Here is a 24,500-nt window from a genome sequence, read left to right on the forward strand (position 1 = left end):
TGCATATTTATGCACATTTACTGCAGATTATTTGGAAACCATAAACTTTGGGAGATTTTCAGTTGCATATTCTGATTCCTTGTACAAAAATACACTTATATGGTAAATTTCATTTCTTAGTCTTGTGTTTTAACAAAGATATGACATTTTTACTGAAAAAGTAGTGTAAAAAATGTGACGAAACGCATATGGTCTTAAAGAGGGAAAAATATCCAAACGTGTGAGGCACAAAAATAGCCATAACTTCTTTAATTTTAATCAGATTTTAAAAATTTAAAAAGATTCTTTCTTAGCTCATCAAGCTCTTTCTATGCATACCAATATTGAAATATTTCAAGCTATTTCAATTTTTTCATGTGTATTGCTAGTAAAATACTCCCAAAAATGGAGTGTTTTTATTAGCCCTAAAAGAGCCCCTGAGGTACACCCAAGAATTATCGCAACGTATAGACAAACAAAATTATATAGAAATCAGTTAGTTACAATTTTTCAAGAAGTTTTATAAAAGTCAAAAGCATCAAGTTTTTTTTTTTAATAAGCACAAAAGTGTCAATTGTAGCCATTTTAATCTGAAAGGCACCCCTAGGGGGGCAACCGGAGTTTTCTCGGAAAATCCTTCTGTTGCTTTTTTACTCGTATCATATTTAATGTTTGTGCAAAATTTTAAAAATTTCCAAGGTGTAGTTATTGAGAAAAGTGTGGACAGACGAATGTACGAATGTGACTTTACAGGTCCACCCTCCTTTTGTCAGGGGACCAATAAGAATATAAGTAAAAAAAAAAATTTTTTTTAAGACGGTGCATGAACATTGTTCGTAACAGTTAACACATACTAGTGGGGGCATAAAATACGCTTAAATATGATATTTTCATTTGTCCAGATTTCATATTATTATAGAGTCGTGATTTCAAAAGTAAAAAAAAAAGTATTTAGGTGCCGTCAGCTATAACCAGAAGCAAAACTGTAGCATTCAAAACTGGTGACATTACCACTGTACCAACGTGACATGCATATAAACCAATTAAAAATAAACTAAGATGAATATATAAGTTGTTTAATGATTTTTTCAATTTTGATCCCTTGAAAACAATTTTAACTGGCTTTAAGACCCATAAATGAACGGCCCATAAAAAATTCAATCATTTGAGGTTCCTAGTGTCGCTCTGCAACTTTTAATTTCGGAGGAGATAGTTTGAAAATATGGAGACAGACAAACATATAGTTGTTTATATATTAGATTTGTTAGTCAGCATACAAATTTTAATATTCACTTATCTGTTTACATGATTTTTCATCTGATAGGACACCATATATTTTTTTCTTACACAAGCATCTCTTTCTTCTTCAAATCCTTCCTCACAATATTGCCCTTTAAAGCTTTCTCAGCTCTCTTGTTTCTTATTCAATCATCTTTTCTGCCAATATCTCTTCTTCCTCAACATTGCACTCCAAAAACTCAAACTTGACTGTCAAAACCTTGCACTTCAAAATTATGTTATCCTCTGCTCCCTTTCAATTTAATTTTCCTCCTTATTATTTTGTTAAAAGCTTACCAAGCAAAAAGGAAATAGAAAGAAACAAACAGCCACAGCTAAACCACATAGCCTTCATTCTCCTCTTCATCTCTCTCTCTTCTGCCTGGTAATGTTAAGAAATAAGAAAGACAGAGAAGTAGACAGCATAATATGCTGTGATTGCTTTATCTTCTCTCTCTCTCCCTTGTTCAATTAATATAATATTATCACATGTCACGGCATTTGTGTTAATATTCAAAGTTTCTTGTGTTTTCTTGTTTTTTATTATTACTCCATTTCAAACACAATTGCCTAACAGTCCTCCTTTGATATTCCTGATTTATGTGCATACTAGCCTGGGTGCCCGGCGTTGCCAGGGTATTTGGAGGTGTGTGTTGAACAAAAAGAAAAAAAAAGTTGTAGTAGGCAGACAGGCTCGAACCCATGACGCGAAGGCGGAAAAGAAAGTGGAGGTGTGTGTAAGGGTGTTGGTTGAGCAAAAAAACAGGAAAATTGCGAGCGCAAAAAAAAAAAAAATAGTGGTATTGGCAGGCAGGCTCAAACCCGTACCGCGAAAGAGGAAAAGAAAGTGAGAAAAAAAAAAGTGACTTGTTAGCTGTTGCACCCATCGCCAAACCGGAAATGACATAGGTTAAATTAAGGCTAGACAATCGAAAAGAGACGATGACTTTTAAAAATATCAGTGAAAAAAGCGACCTCTCCCTGTAGAAAAGTGCCCAGTTGAGGGTGAAGAAATTAATGTTTTTGGCCAATTTTTCGATATTTGTCGTCCGAAGTGTCAAGTGATAATGATCTTGTGAAAATCTGTCGCCTCTGTTGAAAGTTTTTGCAAGACATACATATATACATTTAAACAGACAGGTGAGATTTATATTATAGACTAGCGGGGCTACCCGGCATTGCTCGGGACCATATAAACAATGAGAAAATTGAATTTGATTTTGAATATATTTTTTATTCTTAGGAGAGAGGAATTTTTAATATCTATGTATCATTTGCTCTTTCAAGCAAAAGAATATTTTACCTAACTAGGACGGGTATTAGACATATGAAATAATTGTATCTTACCTAGTGTAGATAATTTACAGCATGTATATGAAATAATTTTACCTTTGCAAGGACAGTGAATATACAACACATATTCAAAATAATTTTACCTACACTAAGACGAATAATTTAAATACATATATGAAACAATTTCACATACTTTTTGACCCCAAAACGGACATTACTCTCTCCAACCCAACCCCCAAAAGAGAACTTAAAATTAACATAATCATGCTTCTTTCTACCCACCTCTCCAACCCTCATATCATACCCGGATGATAACATAAAAAATTTAAAAAAATATAGATCACCCCCTATAGAAACTGGCCTAGTAAACTTTCATAGTAAACCAACAATATATATGTATTCATCTAATTTTGAGGTTGTAAACTGTTTAAGCCATATCCGGAATCGACTTCACAAATAAAGTAATTTTGAGATAGAAAATTCTTTAAGCCATTTCTGGTACAAACTTTATATTCTACCACCCTCATTTAATCCAGACTGACACTGATTATTCTGCTAGTATAAATTTGCCCCTATCTCATTCAATACGGGGCAATGCCAGGAATTTTGCTAATAGATATTTCCATCAATATCCTTCAATCCCGGGTGACGCCGGGGATATTGCTAATATATTTTCTCACCTATCTCATTCAATCTAGAGTGATGCCGGGTATTCTGCTAATATATATTTCCACCTATCTCATTCAATCTAGAGTGATGCCGAGTATTTTGCTAGTATATATTCTAACCTACATTATTCAATCCAGGGCAACGCCGGGTATTCTGCTAATATATATCTCCATCAATCTCATTAAATCCTGGGCGACGCAAGGAATTCTGCTAGTATATATTTCAATCAATCTCATTCAATCCCAGACAACGCCAGGTATTCTGCTAGTATATATTTGCATCTATCTCATTCAATCCCAGGCACCCGTGTATTCTGCTAGCATACATTTGCATGTATCTCATTCAATCCTGGGTTACTCTGGGTATTTTGCTAGTATATATTTGTGTCTATCTCGTTGAATCCTATAATTCTTGGATACGTTACTAATTTTGACAATCATTTTTCATGATTTAACCCACATTATCATCCTGCTCTTACTAAAATAAAAACTTTCATACATTGTCTGGGCTGTTTATTTCATTGCATACTCACCAATAAAATAACTCACATTTCATTACTTTACATAATTCTTGGATATGTTAATAATTTCTACCATCATTTTTTACGATTTAACCCACATTATCGCCCGCTATTACTAAAATAATAAATTTGAGACATTTAAACAGACAGGTGAGATTTATATGATAGATTACATGGCAATATATAGAGTATTTTTTAAAATCAGTGGCATAACTTTGGGATTGTGTTTTATATGTGCATATTGATTTGCCATTAAAAGTAATACTGATCCATTTATAAACATCTAACATGTAGAGTGCATATGATAGTGCACTTTTATTTGTACATATGAGATGAATACTCTGTTATGACAGTCTCACAAGTAAAATAAGCTTGGTTCTGATGTTGCCACATACACCAACAAAACTATGAAAAAATGACACCAAACAAATATAAAAACCAAAAAATTGAGTGCCATGATTGGCAAGGGTTCCTTTGGATGTCCAACCTGGAGGACTTGTTCAATATCCTGTGAATGTTGGCCTTTTTTATTTCAGATAATATATTACAACAAACCAGATATCTCTATATAAATAAAATGAACTCATTTTTTCCCGTCGGATTTTGACCTTAATAGGATTAAAAATCAAGATATTTCATGCAAATATAATATGCACAAACGGCAGAACAATATCTGAGGTGTGTTATAAGGCTTATTATTTCTCAAATTCCTCGATAATCTTAAATTTCTATACTTTTTCTGCTGAGAAGTCACAGCCAAAATCGGTTAAGATCAATGGAAGTGGTAAAATATTTTCTCTCTAATAAATTCCTCCTCCCCCTGCCACCACTTAACACCGTTTGGGGATCGTTCACAAGGAACAGTTGAGAAGAAAACACCGGTTTGGCTTCGTAGTTCTTTCATGTGAAGTTATTTAAAATCACTAAACTAAGCTGCAGTGCTCTGTGGCGTAGTGGTTAGCGTGCTGGATAATTCACATTATATTTTCACGTTCGCGCCGACCTACCGTAGTCGTTTTTTTTTTTTTTTTTTTTTTCCTAAACAACTGGAATGGACTTTTCTTGGTAGCCGAACTGTTAACGTTGCAGATGGGTTTTTTTTTTTTTTTTTCACACTTTATTTTCCTACTTTTACTCATGACTCCGGGTTTGATCCTTCCTACTTACCTACCATAACATTTTTTAAAACTCCCCCCCCCCATCCCGGAAACAAACACTCGGGCAACGCTGGGTACCCCCGCTAGTAGGTAAATAAATATGAGCAGTAGAAATCAAAGACCATACTGAGGAAAAAGCCTGGGAGGATGGACCTCCTAGAACTGCACAGGATCAACAATACATCGCAGTCAATAAGGAAAAGGGTATTTCAGAAATGACATAGACTCTGTTGGTTTTGAGATGGCACCACAGCTAAGGTGATAACATACATATATAGAAGTGTATTTTTTTTTTTTTTTACATAGGAATCACCACATTATCAAGGCCAAGAGGCCACTCGAGGATAAGGGTTAAAGAGTGTACAGTAGAAATTGGACAATATAGTAATCATTAGTAATGAAAATTCGGTAAATTTGATAACTTATATGGAACGGCTCATCAAGAACTTATTTACGTTAGACTTGAACACAACCATATTGTAGTCAGCCGGAAAGTATGAAAATGGAAGACAATTCCACAGGCGTGCAGTTCTAAGAAAGAAGCTTTGTTCATGGAATCTACGTTTAGGTTTAGGCACAGATAAAGAGTGGGGGGAATTTTTGATAGTGTTTTCAGCTAGACGAGTGTTTCTTGTGAAAGTTAGGCGAGGGGGGACCAGAGACTGAAGCTCAGTCGAACACTTTCCATGAAAATAACGATACATCAGAGACAAACTCGCAACATCTCTTCTGTGAGATAGAGGTTGCAGGGAAGAGAAAAGGACATCTCCTACGAGGCTACGAAGTCTAATTTGAACTCTATCAAGGCAGGACAAGTTCTTTCTAGCAGCTCCTGCCCAGATGTGGCAACAGTATTCCATCCTTGGACGTACCTGGCTCTTATATAGATAGAGAATTGCATCAGCAGTGAGATATCTACCGGATCGATAGAAAGATCCCACCATTTTTCCAGCGGCCTTGGCAACAGATTTGATGTACGTGTTCCATTTAAGATCAGGAGTAATGGTCAAGCCCAGAAGCTTGTCAAAACTTGAGGCCTCCTGAAGACGAGAGCCATTCATTTCAATTGATGCCAGATGTGGATCAGAATTTTGATGATGTAAAGAGAGAAGCTTGGTTTTAGATGCATTAAAAGTAACCAGCCACTCATTTCCCCATTGTACTACGTGCTCAAGATCAGAGGAAAGAGAATTGGAGAGAACTTGGTCGTTTACTGTCTTAGATGTGCTACCATAAATGGTAGTGTCGTCAGCATAAATGTCTACAAATGATGTAAGGATGTGATTTGTAAGATCATTAATGTAGATCAGGAAAAGAGTTGGGCCCAGGATGGACCCCTGAGGGACATCAGCATTAATACTGTGAACTTCTGATTTTTGCCCATCAACTACTACTCTTATGAACCTATCAGAAAGAAATGATTTAATAATTGAGAAGACATTTCCAGCTATACCATAGCTAGAGATCTTATGAAGTAAACCTTTATGCCATACCCTATCAAAGGCCTTAGATATGTCAAGATCAATTGCCCTAGAAAGGTTGCCTCCGTCGAGAGATTTGCTAATCCTATGAGATATAACTGTAAGCACATCTGCTGTAGATCTAGCAGAACGGAAACCATATTGAGTGTCACTAAGAAGGTTATTTTTGTTGAGATGGTTGATTACTTCTGTATTTAACACAGATTCCAGCAACTTACTCATGACGCACAGGAGACTTATTGGCCTGTACTGAGAGGGGGATGAGCGATCACCTGAATTCTTAAATACAGGGCATACTGATGAAATTTTCCAGGGAGATGGGAAACTATTCTCCTTAAGACAACGTTTAAACAGTTTTGTAAGTATGGGCGCTAGTTCAGGGTGAAGTTTTTTGAGTGCTATAATTGGAATACCGTCAGGGCCAGTTGCTTTGCTGGAATCAAGGTTTTTAATTAGCTTGGCAACATCACGTACAGATATACTTATATCACACAGCGTGTTTTCTGATACAGGAGGAAATATTGGGGGTTGGCGGCCTTGGTCGCAAAGGGTAGAATTAGCTGCAAAGTTCTTGGCAAAGAGTTTGGCTTTGTCTGATGCTGACAAGATTACCTCAGGTCCATTGATAATAGTTGGGATAGAGCACACGCTTCTGTTCAGGATTCTGTTTGCTATTTGCCAAAACTGGTGGGAACCAAGCCGCTGCTCAGCTACTTTGGACTTAACGGATTGAGCATACAACTCTCTTGCATTCTTTATTACTTTCTTACAATGGTTGCTGGCAGTCCTGAAAGTGGCTTTAGTTTCCATACATCTATTACGTTGGAAACAGTGGAAAAAGTGATTTCTGTGCGCAATGGCAGCAGCACATTCTGGAGAGAACCATGGCTGGCTGTTAGGCTTTTGCTGAAACTTTTTCGAGGGTATGAAACAGTCTATACCTACAATTAACCATTCCGTCAGGTCTGATACTATAGAGGACACATCCTTTTTAAACATTTATTAGCTATTATGTTTTAGCTATATTATTATACAGCTAAAACAGTCTTTCATTAAAAATTAAAATATAAGCACCAAGCAAACATAATGTTGTGGCTAAAATGGTTATAATTTTGAATATTTTAAAACTGAAGAACAATTCAATTATGCTGGTCCTTCTCCCCTCAACAACAAACAAATATGGCCAATATATCAAATATCTTTTGTAACAATTACCAATATCTGTTTACTTTTCTGTTTTTGCTATTTATTGTGTGAACTTCACTTTTTAAATGATTTTTTTTTTGTGTTTTTTTTTAGTTGTGTAAACATTTCTGAAAATGTGTATTTTTTTTTTTGTACTCATTGTAAGTGTAATTTCATTATCTTAAATGAAAAAACAAATCCAATTTTTTTAGGAATTATTATTTATTTATTTTTATTTGTTTTATGGAGTAAACTTTAGAAAATTTTCCATACCCTATCTATTTTCACATACACAACTTTAAAACACATTTTTAAAATTATGTTTTGGAATATTTCAGATAAGGAATGATAGTCTGTATTATTTGAATAACATGGACAATTGTTCTCATCTTGGATGTTATTCTTATGTTTTGAATGATCTAAACTGGAGTAATGGATAAAATGCTAAATAATAATCATTCCTCATTGACAGTCTTCTGGAGATTGAAGATTTAATCTTCTGTGCGGGCAATACTAAGAATTCAATTATGAATTGTTTATGACTGATGAAACAAGAGCAAGCTAATCCCATGAAATAGTGTTTCATCGAAATTATATATAGATTCCCAAGTTTGACAGAAATATTTCCGAGTTTGACAAAATACACCTGAAGAAGGTCTGAGGTTACATCAGCGAAAACATTGTGAGAATAATATCTAAAATAAGACAGTAGTTTGAATAATCCAAATAATCATTTCTAGACAAGAGAAAAATCCAGGTTGTTCTCGATGGCTGTACATCTAAACAATGTAATATTAATGCAGCTATGCTGCAGGAGTCAATCCTTGAACCTTTATTATTTCTGATATTCATAAGCTACCCTGATAAAATTGTGTCTGAGATGAATATATTTGCTGATGACATCATGCCTTATAATAGACATGAGGAAAACATGAATGTACATATATCCAAGCTAATGACAGAAACCCTAGAAAATGACCTTCAGTCTGTTGTGGAATAGTGGTAAATAGATGGTAACATTTAATGCTACGAAGATTAAGCTTCTTTCCTTTAGCAACTATAAAAAAATCTTCTTAACCACTGATTGCCATGACAAATAACACCATACCTGAGAGCTCATCTTTCAAACTCCTGCTTTACAAGTACTTTAATGAAAGGTACTTTAATAAACTTGTAACAAAATCACACCCCTTCATTGATGTCCCTTAATGCCAGAAAACCTTCTATTCTAATAGTTTCTTCTCTTGGACTGCTAGACTTCCCTTCCCATTTCCTGCTTTTCTGACTCTACTAACCTGCAAAAGTTTAAATGTAATATGAACAGGCATCTCAACTCCCCACAGTTCTGTGTTAGAAACTATTCCAAATAGTAGCCCTTTATGTTCCAAGTAGCAATATGCCTTGGAGTGAAAAAAGAGTAAAAATAACTTCTATTTGGTCATAGTTGATGGAACAAAAACAAGATATTCTCATAAAATGTTAAAGATTGCTTGAACTTTTTCACTTATAAATATAAAAAGAGAGGGAAAATTGCTTTAGAATAAGTTCAAACAGATATTTTTCTATCGGTTTTTCATAGAAAATGAGGATAATTTAAAATATGCTAATTTTTTCACATCACCATAAACATCACATTTACAAAAATCAACTTTGAATCAAAATTGGTGTTTCTTGTTTTTCCCTTTTCAGCTTACCTGATGAAATTCTGCTCAAAATTCTCAAAACTTTGCCAATCCTTGATCTGCTGACTTGTTCGGTTGTTAATAAACATTGGTGTGCCCTTGCCAGAGACAAGTAAGTCAAGACTTATTTTGATTCTTGCCCAGAATTCTTCAAATATTAAAAACAGAAACAAAGAAAAATCTGTATAATGTATGTACCTGTGACAAAACGAAAGTATTGTATTCCAAAAATCAAGTAAACTGATCAAGTAGTTTTATTTTTATAAAGAAAATCATTTTTAAACGGTTAGTGGGAATTTGTAGGAATTACAACAAAAATTTTGCAAGTTAGAATTATTGTTGAGTTATTCCCTTTGTTTCTGGAGATTGTTTTCAAAATGGTGGTGCAAGACAGTTGCTCATAAGTTACTCATAAGATTTAATTTTTTTATCTCTACATGTAATAAAATGATAATATTTTTCTCCCCAACAGTTGACACTATAGGAAACCCAAAAAGGCCATTCTTATGCAAATCTTTTGCACTCATCATTCAAAACTAATACTGCAGCATATTTTCAGGCAAGAGTACATGCATTTCGTCACTGTTTTAAAATATTATAATTTGCCCTTCTTGCTTTACTCTCTCAGCTACATAATTGCACATAGATACTAGTAAATCTTTACACCTTCTTTAAATTTAGTCCTCCCATAAAACTACAAATTTATTGGGTCTTTTATTTTTCAAAGTCATGCCATCAGGAAATTATTACACTTCTTACATGCATTAGTTTTGTAAATATTACCCTGGCCTAAAAGTAGAAAATAAGAAATGCTCCCATTTAATTCTTAGATTAGCTGAATAGCTAGCAATCACTAATTGGACAAATACCTTAATGTTAGAACCAGTAGATTTTCAGATTAGCAGTTTATATTTCTGAACACGGCAAAACATTTTCTCAGTCTTGCTTTTGAATACATGTCCCAAAACATAAACCTTTTCTTCTTACGGACTGTATTGTAACTTTTATGATGGTTCTTTTATTTTTATCAACTATAAAATAATCCTTCACATTACTCATTCAGCTTACACATCAGAAAAACACGATTCCAAATTATTCACGCAAAATAATTTCACACATCTCAAATTTCACTTGGGCAGTCACGCATTCACACATATGGTAGCACAGAACAGCAGAATTATGTTTTTTCTTATTTACATATTCCTCATTACACAAACCATTAAGACACGATTTTTTATGACTTCTAGCCATTCATACTAACAATGTAGATTGCCTAATTACTATTACTACTTCTAATGCTTTTGCTGTTATTGTTATTAGTTTTATTATTACTATTAATACTTCTATTAATTATTATTAACAGTATTTTATTACTAAAGCTACTACTAGGGAAGAAGTTGGCATGAATGTTCTTACCTATTCTGTACTTTCACAATGTTAAACAATATTGTATCTTCACTTTTTTTTAATAATAAAATTACAACATTTTTATTTTTTGAAGATGCTTAGTTGGATATCTAATACTGATTTTTATGACTCTTCCATACCTTCACTTAACACCTTTAAAAAAAGATATTGCATTATTTTTATTCTTTTATAATATAGTCGTCACGTGTCAACATTTGGGACCCACACATTGTATGCAAACAGTCATAAGGAAACAAAGACAAGGAAAGTTGAAAGTTTTTTTTTAGTTGAAACAACAGACATTTATTTACAGCTACTTTCAGAATAACAACTTGTCTCTTGTTTAAAAGTCTTCTAATACTCCAATATACTTAACAAGACTCTGCTGTATTGAACACGTAATACTCTGTTTTGTCCGACTATGTTTAGGACACGTCTTTCCCTGTCACTCTTGTACCATGTATGTAACACATCTATTTCTGTCCCTCTTGTGTCATATGCCTTGTTTTATAATTTTTTCTTTCTTTCTTCTTCACTGTGATGTCACCTCGCACACAGCTTGGTCATTTGCATACATTGACTGTTTCTGCCGCTGCCATACGCATGTCTGTGCTCTGTTACATACCTTCATATGCTAAAAAAATTCTTTACAAGAATTTAGTAAAACCTGCTCTGAGGTAAATTAAAAAAAAAAGAAGAAAAGAAAAATAACTGAAAAGTTTATGCAAAAACATGATTAAATAAATGCAAATAAAATGTCTTAGCATATAATTTGTTCAACTTTTTTATTTTACTTTCCCCTCCGTCAGAAATTCCTTCCTTTATTTATTCTTTCTTTTTTCATTTGTAAAAAACAAGGAATTCCGGCATATTTTTATAAATATTTAAAGACAGCATTTTAATACATTAAAAGGGAAAAATTTCTGCTAACTATTTAGATAGTGCAAACATATTTTTTTTCAGAAATTGCTTAAATCAGTGCCAAAAGTTTCAGATCTGTTTATCAAGAATAAAATTTTGAATGTTAACATGTTACAAAGCCAGTTAACTTCAGGCAGGACCAAATCAGAGTTCTGTTGAACAGTATTTCATATTTGTTGGTTCTCAATCTGCAAATTCCCCAAACTGAAACCGGATATTTTTATTTTAGTAACAAAGTCAATTTCTTGTTTATTGACAGTCTTCATAACAGATATGTTATACTGTTAATTGTATTCCAAGATTTGTTTATAATTTATTTTGGTTGTGTGAGTTAGATATATTTTTTCTTATTTTATTAAATAACCTTGGAATTTCCTCTGCCCAAGTCGTATCATTTATATTTCTCTCCTTGTGCTCAATAGATTTCCACACCGACTGCCCAGATAGTTTTCTTTCAATTAAAACTTCCTCTGAAATTCTTGACCAAACTAGTTAGCATAACCCTTGGTCTAGTTCTGCGACTTGTTTCTTAACTGTTCAGCTCCATATTATGAGATTATTTGAGATAACACTAGATAATCTAACCTTTTGTTTAGTTTACGAAACCTTAACTACTCTACCACTTTTTATGAGATTGCTCAAGACAATTATGGTCCATTTTGTTTCTTAACTGCTCAGCTATTTTTAACAAGATAATTTAAAACAATTACAGTTGACACCTGACCTAAAGGACCAGTGGCATTATTTGTACCCTCGACTTAATCAGATATCAACATATTATGCAAAATTATTGCATTTTTCCCTTTTTATCACATTTCAGTACTACTCCCCAGTACTAGAGTTAACCTTTATTATTTATCTTCGACAGTGTCTCCATCCAACACGAGCACTCTGTGTATTCACCTACCACTTTTAATTTCCGCAATTTTCTAAGCTACTTTGTTCATAAATCAAACCATTAGAAGTCTAGTCACTAATTTCTGAAGACTAAATTATGTTCCATACCCAGAAATTTGCTTCATTGTCTGAATTTTGTCTGCAATTTTTGGACTGTCTATGAACAAATTCATCTTAATCCACATCCTCCATTTTTGTATACATACCTTAAATGCTTACGGAACACATATCCTTCTCCTACTGTCGCAATGCAACTGCTGCGTTTTTCTCATAAAGAGCTCTAGTTTTAGGATCAACAGATATGCCATTAATGTCAAGTGTCTTACTTGACCACCAAGCAATTTCACATGCCATTAGTTTTAAAATTAAAGATGACTTTACATCTTAATTGCTCATGCTTCTGCTTCGCCTGTTCTTTCACTTAACAATTTAGAAAATAGTATATTTTTACTTTTTACTAAAAAAACAGTTATATTTTGCTCCATATGATCTTATATAGATTGTGGACATGCATTTTTATTCTATTTAGTACTTTCATCTTACAATTTAATAAAAAGATATAGTGTTATTATTATTATTATTATTATTATTATTATTATTATTATTATTATTATTAGACCATATAAAGTTACATTTAATTGGAACATTATATCTAAAAAAAATAGCATGGTAGCAGTAGCCCCAACTAACAACTGTAGTTTAATTTATTTTCGAGGGTGGAAGGGGTGGTCCTTTACCAAATCTTTTCTGGCTTTGTGTCATACTTCCACCAGGCAATGCCAGTACATAAGTCCTGCTAGTTGAAAAATAAAACTACTTAATTAATTTACATAATTTTCGGATTATGATATATTAATTTCATCATGGCTACATACATCAATACAGATTTTTCTTTATTTTTGCTTTTTAATGTTGGGAGGAATTTTGCACAAAAACCCTTATTTTATACTGGCATTGTTTCATATTGAATGAGTACTATTCACTATTCTCATAACACCATATTACTTTCTTTGTTTTTACTGCCTCCTTTCCTTCCCATTTTACCCTTACAAGGTAGAATGATAAAATTGCCGCTCTAAAAGCGAGACATAACACATCATCTCGAGTAAAAAAGATGCTATCTTGAAAAATAATTTTTTTCAAAATATATTTCCACGTCTGCAATAGAATTGCTTATGGAATAATTGTATTAAAGTCTTATTTTGTATATTTATGTTATCATATTCATAAGCAATAGAAAGATTACATCATTTATTTTAGGTGGGTTCAGTGAGGACGACCCAGAGATTTTATGTCCTCTCTTTGACTGTCTACATTTCTTTGTATAACAAATTTTCGAACACTAAAAAACTTATTGAAGGTATTCTTGTAAATGATACCCTTTTATTTTTAATTAATCATAATTTTACAATGGAAATCAAATATAGACACTTGAGTATACTGACAGCTTTTTTTTCTTTGTATTAAGAGTATTTCTTTATGAACATCAATTTACTCTCAGCTGTGAAAAATACCTTTATCAGATTTCATAATTTGTAGAGTTACACATATTTCTGATTTCCAGTTCAGTCGCTATTTGTAAAATTATCAGCTAAATAATTGTATCGAAACCAGAGTTCAAAAAAAGAGATCAGATCCTCAAATCTTATGGTGAACTCAAGATTTTGTTAGGAACTTCTGCAACACCATGTGATTAACAAATAAGACTGGATTTCATTCTCATTTATTCTCCAGACACACTACAAGAAAATGCAAGTCTTTGCTTTCTACTTTGAAAATTTTTCTCTCTTATTTTTCGATGAATAGCTGGTGCATTACTCTGTTGTTTGGAAACAATGTATTGTGTATGCTTATTCTGATGTCTAAAAGTTTTCGTTTACTGTTTTTTATAGTTTGTTGTAGACAAACTATTAATAAATGAAATATCATTATCTTCCTTCTCTACAGCTCTTTAATCATCTTTTACCTTCCAACACTTGTGCAATATTGTCAACCAATATATGGCGATTTTTATCTTTCCTTAAATGTATCAAGAATTTAATTTCTCTATCCACCTGTTGCCAAACTTCATGAAATAGAATATCAAATATTCTAATTTGGTTTCATCAATGTTAATTTTGGAGCATATTCAGTATGTTTTCATAAATAAGACCAAATTGCATCCTCATTTGCTTTCCAGACATGCTATGGGGAAACTATATGTCTTTGCTTTGTGTTTTGCAAATCTTTTTTTTTATTTTCTTTTTCTTTTACATTTTTTTTTGTTTTTACTCTTTTTTATAAAATTTTGTGTGTATTCTTCTGTTGTATAGGAACAATGTATTCTATATGTTTATGCTGATGTCTAACATTTTCCATTTACTGTCTTTATAATGTGTTGTAGACAAACTATTAATAAATGAAATGTTTTGAACCCTCCACAGCTTTTTTTAAACTATGTTTTACTTGTCCATATGTATTTTTGCCAACTGTTGGATATTGGTGACTGAAACTAGGTGAACAAGTTGAATATCAGAAAGGATTGCCAATTTTATTAATGATTCTGTTAGTATCATTTTTTGAGGAGAGGGGTTCATGCTGTAAAAAAAAATTGGAATTGATCAGTGAAAATAAATATTGTATAAATATTTATATACAGCGTAATCATGTTTGACACACCGATTCCCATCAGATCACCAAAGTTAAGCAACGATGAGCCTGGCCAGTACTAGATGGGTAACCATTTGGGACTTCCAGGTGCTGTATGTAGTCTCCATTTATCTCAGCATTGTTTCCAGTCATCCTGGACTTCACCTTGCCACTGGACTCAAACAGTGCTGATTAAGGAGAAGTGTGGTTGGAGATAGCGCAACCCTTGCCACACAATTACATGCACAGCTGCTCCTTTGTCTTTCGAGACTGAACTGGGGCATCGAGTAAGATCTGACATTTACATCCCCAAATTAAATTGCAGTGCCTCTTTTTATGCTTACATCTATTTCTTTTGTAAGCCAGTCTAATATAACCAATTCTTATGAATCTGTTTTGAGTTTTGTTCTATTTATTTCTTGTATTTCAGTTTGATCTGGCAAGACATCTATTGTCGTTATGTAAGCACATGTGGCAAGAAAGAAATTGGATTACATCAGGTACATGGTTACTGGAAGAAACTTTGCATAAGCAAGTGAGTGTGACTTTTTCAAACTTCTCATTTTGTTTAACATTTTTTTTCAGAAGAGATTTAAATATTTCTATGATTTAGTACAAAATCTGATTTTTAGTAAACATTTAAAAAAAATAATTTCAAAATATGAAGGTTATATATATATATATATAACCTTCATATTTTGAAATTATTTATATATAAATATTTTTACAAGGTGATCACCACTTATCAAGGCCCGGAAGTCACTCGGGGATAAGGGTTATTGCGTGTACAGTACGTTAATGTTGAGATTTGATAAAGTGTCTTACTTCAGGGGGCGCTTCATCAGGAATTTGTTTATGTTGGACTTGAAGACATCTAGGTTGTAGTCAGGTGGGAAACAGGCAGACGGAACAGAGTTCCACAGGCGTGCACTTCTAAGAAAGAAGCTTTATTCATGGAATCTACGTTTTGGTTTTGGCACAGATAAAGAGTGGGGAAAATTTTTGACAGTGGTTTCAGCTAAGCGGGTGTTTTTCATGAAAGATTGACGAGGGGGGACCAGAGATTGGAGCTCAGACGAGCACTTGCCATGGAAATAACGATAAAACAAAAACAGGCTCGCAACGTCTCTCCTGTGGGAGAGAGCTTGCAGGGAAGCCACGAAGTCTATTTTATACTCTGTCAAGGCAGGATAGGCTGTTTTTAGCAGCTCCTGCCCAGATGTGGCAACAGTACTCCATCCTTTGATGTACTTGGCTTTTATATAGATAGAGAATTGCATCAGCAGTGAGATATCCTCTGGAGCGGGAGAAGAATCCTATCATTTTTCCAGTGACCTTGGCAATAGATTTGATGTACATGTTCCATTTCAGGTTAGGAGTAAAGGTCAAGCCCAGAAGCTTATCAAAACATGGAGCTTCCCCTAGTCGAGAGCCATCCATTTCAATTGATGCCAGATGGGGATCAGAGCATTGATGATGTAAAGATAGAAGCATTAAAAGTAACCACCCACCTCTTCCCCCACTATACCAGGCGCTAAAGATCAGAGGAGAGAGAATCAGAGAGAACTTTGTCATTTATGGCCTTTGATGTGTTGCCATAGATGGTCGTGTCATCAGCATAGATGTCAACGAATGATTTAAGTATGTGTTTTGGGATATCATTAATGTAGATTAAGAAGAGAGTTGGGCCCAGGATGGACCCCTGAGGGACTCCAGCATTAATACTGTGGGATTCTGATTTCTGCCCATCAACCACTACTATATGAGCCTATCAGAGAGAAATGATTTAATAATTGAGAAAACATTTCCAGTTATACCGTAGCTGGAAATCTTGTGAAGTAGGCCCTTATGCCATACTTTATTGAAGGCTTTTGATATGTCAAGAGCAATTGCCCTACAGAGGAAGTCTTTGTCAAGAGATTCACTAATCCTATGAGATATAACCGTTAGCACATCTGTTGTAGATCTGGCAGAACGGAAACCATATTGTATGTCCTTAAGAAGGTTATTTCTGTTGAGGTGGTTGACTACTTCTCTATTTATTGTGGATTCCAGCAACTTACTCATGATACACAGGAGACTTATTGGTCTGTACTGAGAGGGAGATGACTTATCACCTGAATTCTTAAATACAGGGCATACTGATGAGGTTTTCCAGGGTGTTGGGAAGCATTTCTCTTTAAGGCAATGCTTAAACAGTTTTGTAAGTATGGAGGCATGTTCTGGTTGAAGCTTTTTCAACACTATAATTGGAATGCCGTCAGGGCCAGTTGCTTTACTAGAATCAAGGTTCTTGATTAGCTTAGCGACCTCACGCACAGATATTTGTATGTTGCATGATGTGTTGTCTGTTATAGGAGGAAATATATATATTTTAAAGTAGTAGGTTTTTTGATGTATAAAATAAAACATAACATGAAATAATTAGATAATTTTCTTTCCTTGATGCAAACGTTGTGTGAATTTGAATTAGAATTTGTTCATTAAAAAGCCAATACAATGCAGATTTAAAAAAAAAAAAAAAAAAAAAAAATTTAAATAAATTAATGTTTACTACATTTCACATCATGAGCCATGCACATTTCCCTTGATTGGAAAAACTGGTTATAGTCAGCTAACGTACTTCCGGCGTAGCGCTACCGGAAGTGGTGACAAATCAATTTCTTCACTTTTTTCTCTCACACCTATATCTCCCCTGTTCATGTACTTTTTTTTATTACGTTTTTTTTCTGATATTTTCTTTTTTTATTTAATAATCATTGAAAAGTTTTTGATCTGATTTTAATTAAGAATTATTAAATTTTTATTTTTTATTTTTTAAGAATTTATTGAAAACACTTTATGAATATATTTTAAAACTATTTTGAGAATTTTATGTATTGGATACATTATTTTACGTTTGAAATATTTTTTTATTTTGATTTCAATTATTTTATTTGTATACTTTCATAAACATATTTTATATAAATTCAAATAAAAACCATGTTTATTTTTAAAATAAAAAAAAAATTATAATATCATAGACATTTCTTAGAAAATTTCAAATAAAATAAAAACTTTTAAAAATAAGACTAGTTGTGTTATTTTTATCTGTATGATTTTGTTAATTTTTATTATATACTTTTCAATGACATCCTTTCCTTATATTTCAATAAATCGCTTCACAATAGAAATACTGAAGAACAATAAAAGTAAAGGAACTGATTTGCCTTATCACCGATTTTTGGTCACGCTACACTGGAAGTTAGGAGTATGTTAGCTAACTATAGCCAAAAAGCTCATTGTTTAGGACCACACAGACTTTGATTTCTAGTGACACCAAGTCAAAAGGGAAAAAAATGAAAAAACACAAACTGATTCCATGCTTGATAAAGAATTATATTGATGAAACTGAGTTGTTTTTAATCCCTATCTTTACCATTATATAAAAGGAACTTTGTGAGTTTGTTCTCTATGGATTTGAAAACAGCTGAGCCGATTTTTATGAAATTTCACACAAATGTACCTTATGTGTCTGGGAGTGTTTTTAGATAGATTTAGTACTGAGATGAAATAATCCGATGAAAGAAGGAACAGGCGATTTTGACCAAAGTTAACACCTTACACAGCCTAACATCACAAGTGCATTTGAGAAGTTTTATCATCACACAAGCCGAAAGGCTCAACATATATGACGAGTGCATTAGAAATTTATATTTCTGTTTAAAGCACAATCGAAGCATGATGCTTGTGTTTTTTATTTCAAACTTGAATTCAAACCATTATATATATATAAATTAGTTTATAAAATGAACAGTATGGTCTCTACAGTGCAATTTTTTACTATTAATGTATTGTGGACTAAGTCACTGTGGGGAGGTATATGAAGCTTCCTCCCAGTGCACCGCATCAAGTCCCCAACTAGACCAGGCAATCAATTGATTTGATTGAAATAAATTGGCAATTTTACCAATTTCAATGACAATAAAAATATAGGAGTGTGAAACATGCATTGATCATCATTCAATCCCAGGCAACGCCGGATCTCCTTGCTAGTTTTTAAATAAATCAATGTTTATTTTTAAAAAAAAAATTATGCATTGTTTTCTCCTAAGTTACAAATTCTAATCATGTTAAATAATAACTGAAGTTAGTTTTCCTCCCAATGTTACAAAACAAATAATACAACTTGTTCTTAGAATAAAAAATATACTCCAAAAATGTTTGAGTATTTATTACTAGAACCATGTTTGGCATGTCTGAGAGACAGAGAAAAAAAGGTTGTGTTGGTGTTACTACATTCCATTTTTTTTTTTTTTTTACTTATTTAACGTATTTAATTTATCACTGGTTGATAGGTATGAGGGTAGTTCCTAAAATAAAGCCTTTTTTTTTTTTTTTTACAGTTGAAGAGATATGAAGATGGAAGTAGTACTATTAAAATGAGTGACCTTTTGTGCTCTAGAATTTATTTTTCTATATTCACCACTATTCTCAATGCACTTTTGTCAAGAATTCAATGATGCAGTTTTATCTCTGATGCATGTGGATGACGGGTTGCTTTTTTATAGTCTCACACTGTCAATATTTGTAACAGAAATGAAACTTTCAGGTTATGAATTCATAAGTTGAATCGCCATTATAATGCAGTTTGCAATCTCCTTTGATCCTTTTGAATTTCTTTATAACAACCAATTTTCTCATTTAAAAACGTGTATTTTTCAGAATGAATCATTTTACAGATGTAGATATTTTATTTTAAATATGAATTTGTCTTTACTTATTTTTCTAGAACAGTTGAGCTGAGAAATCGCAAGGTTCTCTCTCTTTTAAGAAAAGTCCATCTATACACAGGCTTAGTGAAAAATACCGAAGCTGCGATCCGGTAAGTATAAATATCTACTTTCTATCTACATTACTGCCTCAATCAAATAATTATGTATGCAAATTTATTTTAATCCGCAAATCCTAATGATAACTATTAATAGTAAATAAAGCCAAGAATAATCACGTCTGCAAATTTAAGTTTTATGAGCAAAGAAGAGGAGGCTTAATCTTAATAAGCAATAATAATTAAAAAGAATTTTTGCTTATAATAGACACAAAAAATATTTCCATGTTCATATTTTTGTAGCTGAAATAGAAATTAATCTATGGGCACACAGGCTTTATTTGCAGATTAGGGAGAATGAGAGAATAGATTAGTGTATTGTTTTATTAAGTAAAACTTGTATTTTTTTGTTTTATAAAACTATACTCATATAATTGTTTTTGGTATGTTTTACTGTGATTAGTTGTTTGTGTTTTTCACAATAATATTTACCTTGCGTTTAACAATAGTAGGAAATCAATTGTTATTGATACAAACAAATGACTCATGTCCAGAATTTCCCCCATATTAAAAAAACAAAAATAAAGAAAAATCTGTATGATGCACGTAGCTGGGGCTGAAAGAAGATCTCATATTCCAAAATCATTTAAATTGATCAAGTAGTTTTATTTTTATAAATAAAATCATTTTAAGCGATTTAATGGGAATTCATAATCATTGCAATATATATGCATTATTGTTAAGTTATTTCTCTTTGTTTCTTGTGAATTATTTTCAAAATGGTGGGCAAGGCAGTCATTGGCTACTCATAAAATTTTATTTTCTTATCTATATAAATAAAGTAGATATATCTGTGTGTGTGTCTGTGTGAAAATATTTAACTGTTAAACTCTTAAAATACTGGTCACATAACACTGAAATTAACAGGAAACAATGATACACCAAGGATAGTTTATAATGAGTAAAATCTTTGTTTGGATGATCCATCCGAATCATGCATACAGAAATATGTTGGCAAGTTTAAATGCAAAATGTTCATTTCAACTTACCGACATATTTCTATTACTTTGGCGTATGTGCAAATTCATTCATAGAGTGAAGTGGTTTAATTTTAAATCTTTGTTAAATTTGTCGATAGCTCAAATAGTAGGTAACACGGCTGAAGCACTAAATGCTTTGGCTTTGATTCTAGCTGATGGCACCGAAGTCATTTTTTTTTTTTTTTAAATCTTTTGAAATCAGTACTATATATTAGGTACAATATAATATAATATTCAGTAATAGAGAATTAGCTCTGTAATAATAAATATGAAATCTACATTTGAATTAAAATCTGAATTAAAAAAAAAATTAAGCATATTTTATGACTGGGCAAGGCTGCCCTCACCCTCACTCATCCCCATCCCACTAGTTTAAAAATAAAACTACTTGATTTTGGGAATATATTTTTATTTTGTCACATATCATATTATATGGATTTTTCTTTATTAATATAGGAGAATTCTGGACAAACAAATTACTACTCTCCAAGGCAATGCTTGGTAGCCATGAGAGAGAGAGGAAAGATATATGATTTAACAGTAAAATTCAATTATGACGTGAGAAAAACAAATTTTCATCATTCAACTTTCTAACTGAATGCATCTTTGCTATCATTCTTTTTACATATACAACTTTATAATGTTGCTTGTAATATATTTTTATTATAAAGTTAATTTATAGAAGGCAATACAATGCAGAAGTGTAACAGACTGACACAAACTGAAGCAAATTTTTTTTTTTTTTTTTTTTTTTTTTATTACATTTTCACCCCAAACAAGGCAAATTGCCACTTTGGTGTAGGGGGCTACTATCAGGGGCAACAACTACTGGGGTACTATGTAGGGATTTGGGCAGCAAGGTGTCGGTTCACGTTACACTTGAACTTCTGCACGTCAGTACTGTTGGGGAAGCAGGGACCTGGAATAGAATTCCAGAGTCTTGCGGTTCTGGGGAAGAAACTATTGGAGTAAAAAGATCTTTTACATCTAGGGACCTCTACAGTGTGGGGGTGGGATCTAGTAGCCTGTCGGGTTTGTCGAGGGTGCTCGCGTCGTGGGGGCACAAGTGATTGCAGTTCGTCAGAGCATTCACCACTAAAATACTTGTAGAACAGGCAGAGGGATGCAACATTTCGTCGATGGGACAGAGGCTGAAGCTTAGATGCCAGTTCAGGGCCTATCAGATTTGCGACTCTCTTTTGAACCTTGTCAAGGAGCGAGAGACTAGTAGCAGATGCACCAGCCCAGATGTGGCAGCAATACTCCATACATGGGCGAATGGTGGCCTTATAGAGGTACAGGATACTTTCGGGTGTTAGTAGTTTTCTAGCACGGTAGAGAGAGCCTACCTTTCTTGCAGCGGCCCTGGCAATGCCTTCAATGTAATTGTTCCAACTCATGTTTCCTGTGAACGTTAGGCCAAGGAGTTTGAAAGATGGACTCTCAGATAAAGGGTCGTTGGCCATTGCTATTGGTGGTAGAGAGGGTTTAATTAATTAAGACGTAACCATGGAATAAGCTATGCAGATTCACCTTTCATTAATACAATCTATATATATTGAAAAAATATTTTTTTTTATTACATTTTCGCCCCAAGCAAGGCACATTGCCGCTTTGATGTAGGGGGCTACTATCAGGGACATAGGCAGCAAGATGTTGGTTCACGTTACACTTGAACTTCTGCATGTCAGTAAAGTTGGGGAAGCAGGGACCTGGAAGGGAATTCCAAAGTCTAGCGGTTCTAGGGAAGAAACTACTGGAGTAGAAGGCTTTCTTACATCTAGGGATCTCTACTGTGAAGGGGTGGGATTTAGCTGCTTGTCGGGTTTGTCGGGGGTATTTACGTCGAGGGGGCACATGTGCTTGCAGTTCGTTCACCGTTAAAGTACAGGCAGAGGGATGCAACATTTCGTCGATGGGACAGAGGCTGAAACTTAGATGACAGTTCAGGACCTATCAGGTTGGCGACTCTCTTTTGAACCTTGTCTAGGAGCGAGAGACTAGTAACAGATGCACCAGCCCAAACGTGACAACAATACTCCATACACTTTTAACATTGCAGTGTGTTATTACTTATATGACACAGAACTATTATCAGACCATACTGAGGCAAGTAAGCCATAATATAATCTATAAATCTATAAAAGTGAAAATGTCTGTGTGTGTGTGTGTGTCTATCTGTCTACATTTCCCTACTAAATAATTCTGTCAATTTTCGGTCTACAGACTCAAGATTTGGCATAAGGAGTATTGAGATTTGGGAAAAAAATTTTTAATCGGTTTTCAGCCAGAAATTTAGCTATTAAGGGGTCAAAGTTCAACGATTTGACCTTTAAGAACTCTGCCAAACTCCTCCCCCAATTTTGCATCTAAACACTTGAAATTTTAGATATAGGTTACTTGGACATGGATCTAACTTTATAATTTGAGTTGAGCCCAAAACAATAAATATTAAGGGGTCAAAATTGGGGTCATAGTTATAAAAATTACTCAGCTAATTTTTTGAAATTTTACATAAAGTGTATACAGGCATAGGGTAAGCTTTTTAATCATTTTTTTTTCTGAAAATTTGGCTTCCAAGGGGTCAAAGCTCAAAAGATTTTACCTTTGCAGTCTCTAGCAAACTATTAAGCCAATTTTGGGTCTAAACATTTGAAATTTTACATAAAGAGTATTCAGACATGCAGCAAGCTTTTTAACCAGTTTTGGAGCGAAAATTTGACTGGCAAGTGGTCAAAGTTTACAGAGTTGACCCTTGCAGACTCTACCAAACTCCTCCACTAATTTTGGGTCTAAACACTTGAAATTTTAGATGTAGGTTACTTAGACATGGGTCAAACATTTTGATTTGAGCCCAAAACCAAATGTTAAGGTGTCAAAGTTTAAAAAAATTCGACCTCTGCAGTCTCTACCAACTTTTCTCTATGATAGTTAAGGAAGCCTATTATATAGAAAGGTATTACTGTACATATTCACACTTTTTAATATATACATATGCACATAAAGTTATGAACAGTACATAGGGTCCGAGCAAAGCTGGGCTGGACTGCTAGTATAAAATATATTAAAATATATATATATATATATGGCAATTAAGCTACACAGAATATTCCATGTTTCATCCATGCTAGGATTCTTCAGGCTTTTATTTTATAACTTACTAACTAGCTCTACCTATGTATTGAGCACTGTTGAAGTAAATACTTAAAGTTTACGCATAAATTTATACTTTTGTATATTAATTTATGTAAGTAAATGAAGTAGTTATATATATATATATATATATATATATATATATATATATATATTAATAAAAAATGAATCTGCATAGCTTATACCACCGTTATGTTTTAATTTGCTTCAGTTTGTGTCAATCCATTGCTCCTCGGTATTATATTATTTTTTTTTATGGAAATTGCTCGAGACAGGGCATGAAGCCACTTAATGTAAGGAGCTAACAAGAATGAAAGCTGATTATTGCAAAGACAAGATATGCCTATTGACCTTAGTCTTGAAAAAACCAAAGCTGTAGATAGAAGGAAAACAATGAGCA

General features: G+C 33.3%; 1 protein-coding gene and 1 pseudogene across 1 annotated transcript in view; both read left to right on the forward strand.

The window, feature by feature from the left end:
- Nucleotides 1-24,500, forward strand: part of LOC145277738 (F-box only protein 15-like) — a 61,564-nt gene that overhangs the window by 10,543 nt on the left and 26,521 nt on the right. The window contains exons 3-5 of the mRNA XM_080129452.1: nucleotides 9,252-9,356; nucleotides 15,528-15,632; nucleotides 19,869-19,961. Coding sequence (XP_079985578.1) covers nucleotides 9,252-9,356; nucleotides 15,528-15,632; nucleotides 19,869-19,961 — 303 coding nt within the window. The remainder of the gene's footprint in view (nucleotides 1-9,251; nucleotides 9,357-15,527; nucleotides 15,633-19,868; nucleotides 19,962-24,500) is intronic.
- Nucleotides 15,100-15,217, forward strand: LOC145278617 (5S ribosomal RNA; annotated as a pseudogene).

The sequence above is a fragment of the Euprymna scolopes genome, chromosome 6, assembly GCF_053919585.1.
Source record: "Euprymna scolopes isolate OS-2025 chromosome 6, ASM5391958v1, whole genome shotgun sequence".
NCBI lineage: Eukaryota > Metazoa > Mollusca > Cephalopoda > Sepiida > Sepiolidae > Euprymna > Euprymna scolopes.